This window comes from Mixophyes fleayi (genome assembly GCF_038048845.1).
Source record: "Mixophyes fleayi isolate aMixFle1 chromosome 2 unlocalized genomic scaffold, aMixFle1.hap1 SUPER_2_unloc_1, whole genome shotgun sequence".
NCBI classification, from domain to species: Eukaryota; Metazoa; Chordata; class Amphibia; order Anura; family Limnodynastidae; genus Mixophyes; species Mixophyes fleayi.
This window is the reverse complement of record NW_027445878.1, coordinates 180253-185000: the sequence shown is the minus strand read 5'-3', so window position 1 is coordinate 185000 and position 4748 is coordinate 180253. Positions and strand designations below refer to the sequence as shown.

The 4748-nt window shown below is 40.1% G+C and overlaps 1 protein-coding gene across 1 annotated transcript; it reads right to left on the bottom strand.

Annotated features, from left to right (window-relative positions):
- Positions 1-936: 936 nt before the first annotated feature.
- LOC142109517 (uncharacterized) lies at positions 937-3743 on the bottom strand. Its single transcript, XM_075193696.1, has 7 exons — positions 3533-3743; positions 3205-3412; positions 2983-3120; positions 2760-2893; positions 2057-2293; positions 1724-1917; positions 937-1581 (listed from the first exon to the last, which is right to left on the bottom strand). Exons 2-7 carry the CDS (start codon positions 3208-3210, stop codon positions 1223-1225), a joined length of 1068 nt encoding a protein of 355 aa, XP_075049797.1. The 5' UTR covers positions 3211-3412; positions 3533-3743; the 3' UTR covers positions 937-1222.
- Between the last annotated feature and the right edge of the window lie 1005 nt (positions 3744-4748).

Genomic DNA, 4748 nt, shown 5'->3' with positions numbered 1-4748 from the left:
AATAGGATTTTATGTATAAAAAACATATCTAAAACACCATGCCAAGCTGTCGGTAAAGGACATACAAAGATATGAATTCATACAAAGATATGAATTCTTACAAATATATGAATTCATACAAAGATATGAATTCATACAATGATATGCATTCTTTTACATCCTTAGAAATTCGTTCGATATGATTTTATGTCTAAAAAAACATATCTAAAACACCATGCCAAGCTGTCGGTAAAGGACATACAAAGATATGAATTCATACAAAGATATGAATTCTTACAAATATATGAATTCATACAAAGATATGAATTCTTACAAATATATGAATTCATACAAAGATATGAATTCATACAATGATATGAATTCTTTTACATCCAAAGAAATTCTTTCGATATGATTTTATGTATAAAAATCAAAAATTTACCTATTACATGATCGTGCCATGCTGGCACAGATATCTGTGAAAAGCCAGAGTGATGGAAGGGTGCAGATCCCTATTTTATTATACAAAGTCCTTTACCAACAGCTTGGCAGGGTGCTTTAGAAACTCACCCACCTGGACACTCATACCTGGTCCAGGCCTATGCGGGGACACCCTAACAACTCTCCATGAAGGGGGGTGACAGAATAGCACAGAATAGAACGGTGCAGCTCCCTGTGTAAACTGACAACAATCATCTTGTGTCTCAACACCCCAGGATATTCTGAAACACAAATATGGTTTAGAGAGATTTTTTTTTACAATCGTACATGATTATTTTACCTATTATATTATTCATCAGGGACAGATATGATCTTTTCAGGTATGTTAAACAACTATATCAGCTTTAATAAACGTGATGTTTCTCTGCAATATCTGAAAAGCTGCGGGATATCAAGATTCTTTACTTTAGTTTATGTGCTCAAAGAATAAGTCAGTTCGGGTGAAAATCTCTTTATTTTTTAATACATTATTAACAATAACAGATAATAAAAATGTTAAACATATGCAAACAGAGCAAAATAATCAGAACAAATGGGGCAGCTGGCCAATGTCCACTATTATTATTCAACACTATACTTTAGCTCATGCTTAGCAGGAATGTCTTTTGCAGCTACCAGGAGAACTCCAAATTTCTTAGAGTATGATGTGAAAACATTAAAATTCTTGCGACTTCTCTGCATGAAGTGTAACAGAGGCTCTGTGTGACATGAACATGCTGTGTTGATGCACCATGATTTGCCTTTAGGGTCTTTGTAAAAAAAAAAGGGCCTTAGAGCCCTCTTCAGTTGTTTTCATTATTCTTCCTTCTCTGCCACTCATTTTGTCCCCATGTAAGTCACAGATAACTTCACCCTTCAAGAAAACTCTCCGTGTTGTGACTCTCCTGACTCTGCTTTCTGCATCTGTGGAACATTTTAGTCCTTTCCAATGTTGCAAATGGGTATCGTCTCCAAGGACCTTACAGTCTTTCCAGTGCTTCATCGACTTTGGCTTCCAGGCCTCTACCAGGAGATTGACCTCAGTATCCTTATGTTTCCATTTCTTTTCCTGAATGTACTGGGTCAAGGTGGTAACTGATGGTCTCCTTGCAGGAAAGGCTCCTGTGGAATAATAAAAAAAAACTAAACATTAGTTTGTATTACGTGTTGTAATGGGTTAGACAAGCACACATGTGCAACACCATGTACATTTGTTTGAAGCTAATCACCTACAAATCTGATAATGTCCTGTAGTTATACTTACTGATCACATGCTTTACTCTGATCTTATGCTGCCGGTCTCTCCATTGCTTTCTGCAGTAATGCCAATGTGACGGTGATATGCGTCTGCAGTCACGTGACTTTGGCACACGTCCCTCGAGTGTTACAGGGAACTCTCCCAGCAGCTTCTGGAAGGCGTCTTTCCTCGGTGTCCCTACAGAGGCTTGAAGACCTTCCCTGTTTGGAAACAGAACCGGAGATGTATAGTGAAAATGACGGAAGAAATAGTGAATTATAACAAACGCGATTTAGACACAGGAGATAAAAGGTGCAGCCATGGAGAATGTACTGATGTCAGGAAACAGAAGGGACTCACCTTGAACTGCTTGGTCTGGTCTCCTCTGGGTCACTTCGCTTTCCAATATCTCTCACCAATATTGAGCCATGACATATATTATGCAAAGTATTCTGCCTGTAATGACTGTTTGCAGACAAAATACTGTGTGACAAATAATTGGAGATGAGACACTTCTCAATATCGGAGTACTCAGCTAATGTCCAAGTCTCACAGGCCTGCCGAGCCATCTGACTGGTCACATTTGGCAGCTTATGCCTAAGAAGTGTTAGATAGAAAGATATATTAGTGTTTACAACAAATAAAGGTGTGCAGGCAGTGACATAGGGAGTGCAACACTGACACAGAGTAAATACAAATAATAAACTAATATATATAACTACAAGCTGGACAGTCAGTGAGGCCAATTATCCACTGATTATGTGCCGAGTATGTTACAAGGACTGTACTGGACTGCTCGGTATGTGCTAATGTCACTATGTACAGGGCTGTGTTATGTGTTGGGGCAGATAATGTGCAGGTTTCTGATCAGCAGCTGGTGACAGTATGTTGTATTGTGTATTGTTATATATAGTGCAACTAAACATATGTAGATGTGTAATACCACTTTATACATTGTGTATAATAAGATCATCAATGTAAAGTGTAGGTAGAACATTACTGCTGCCATGAACTGCACTATTAGTACTGTACGAACGTCTATTATCTACCAGACTGCACTTACAGATTATGAAAACGGCGAAGATAGACAGAAACATTGTAAATTTTCAATCCCGATGTCGATATAAAAAACGTTTCCTCGGGTGCATCTTCGTTTATCATGGAAGGTCGAACTTTGGTGTAATAAGTGTCGAACCACTAGGGAAAAATAAAGATCTGTTAATAATCAGTACAGCAAGAATTCTCCATATAGTAACTCAATCTGTAACTTTGATCTAATAACACACCCTTTCTTCTTCTTCTGTGAGTGCGAATGTGGCCACTTGTGTAGCAGTTTTGTGATGCTTCACTCCTACAACAACAAGCTTTTCAGAGGTTCCCTCCGATGTGAAGTTGTGAGGAACCCTCTTGTGCCATTCCTCAACCTAGGAATATGAAGATATAACATCAACATTAAAGACCACTTTTATATTTTAAAGTTTAAGTCATCAACATCCAATAGTACTTACAGTCATATTAGCAACCACTCCAGGTCTTTGCAGATGTTTCAGAATGAGCAAAGCCTCCAGGTAGTAGAGAATGTTGAGCTGATGTTTGACAGTTAGTGTTTTAGCAGTAGAAGCACGATGGATGCAATTCAAAAATTCTGGTTTTGCAACCTCCAGTAGCCGGCGGCAGTCCTCTGGCTGCAAGGAATCTGTCGTCAATGTGTTAAACCTGCAGATCATATAAGAAAAATGTGGATTAAAAATGAAGTAAATTGAAAAGTCACAAATTAGTGTAGCAAGAATACTATAAAGTCAAAACCTAAATGTCATTCATGTTTATTGATCTCACCTTTTGACGACCCTTTCCTTTGATACGCCTTTGCTCAGTTTTTTCCAAATTGCATTCGTTACGTTGAGAAAATGGACGCAGGCTTGAAAGAGCGGTGGATCATTTGCTGCCACATTGGTGGCTGTTGTTTTATAACCAATAAATCTCCTCAAATTTCTTAGATAATTAAATATTGTTTTGTTACAGAGACCCAGTTCTCTTAGTTTATATAGCCTAGGGGACTAAGGGGGCCTGAGATATGAAATGATGAATATAGGGTATCCAGGTATCAGCCTCCTGGGGCTTTATGCCGCCTGTGATTGATAATTTTGAAGGGGTGTTTCTCCGCTTACAAATGGGTCAGTGATGCCAAATTTAAACCGCATACACTTCAGAGTCCCCCCTGTTCAACTGTACCAGTCTCATAATTGTGGGTCCCCAGGAAGGACACTGCATTGAGCCAAGGGCGCTAGCACCTTGCAATAGCTCTCATAAAACCTTCAACAACTTAAAGTGAGTCTGGCCCTTCCAAGGGCCCCAAAGGCCCAGGTGCCTAATAGAGAACTTGAAGCCCCCACCCTCCTCTTTCCAAGGAGTCCTTCCTCGCTTCTCTACGGCCTTGCACTGTAGAGTTATGCCCAACTGAATGATGTTTCCCCATCCACCCTTTTCAGGCCTACCTTTCTGGAAGCAGGGGTGGGAGGGCTGAAACCTCGATTTCTCCGATTCTAGAGGGGCTATTGATTAGCTTTCAATGTCACCTGAAAGCTGAGATTATCTGCTAAAGGTTAAGGCCAAAGCCAGAGTCTGGGATACTCTTGGACCCATAAGAGCAAGAAAATGCCTCTAGCATGTGCAGTTTTGTCGGTAAGGCCTTAGGACGTAATAGGACAATATGAATGTCGATATCTCTTGCTCTCCTGGGTCTATTACAATTCCAGTGGTACCCTGAAAAGCTGAGACTCTCCTTTAAATTATGACCCCTCTATATAGCCTAGGGGACTAAGGGGGCCTGACATATGAGATGATGAATATAGGGTATCCAGGTATAAGCCTCCTGGGGCTTTATGCCGCCTGTGATTGATAATTTTGAAGGGGTGTTTTTCCGCTTACAAATGGGTCAGTGATGCCAAATTTTAACCGCATACACTTCAGAGTCCCCCCTGTTCAACTGTACCAGTCTCATAATTGTGGGTCCCCAGGAAGGGCACTGCATTGAGCCAAGGGCGCTAGTACC

Bases quoted from the DNA above. Each gene is read 5' to 3' on its own strand.
- LOC142109517 (XM_075193696.1), bottom strand. The intron at 2,894-2,982 runs GTGTGTTATTAG...ATTTTTCCCTAG, and splicing joins TCACAGAAGAAGAAGAAAGG to TGGTTCGACACTTATTACAC. The intron at 2,294-2,759 runs GTAAGTGCAGTC...AACACTTCTTAG, and splicing joins CTTCGCCGTTTTCATAATCT to GCATAAGCTGCCAAATGTGA.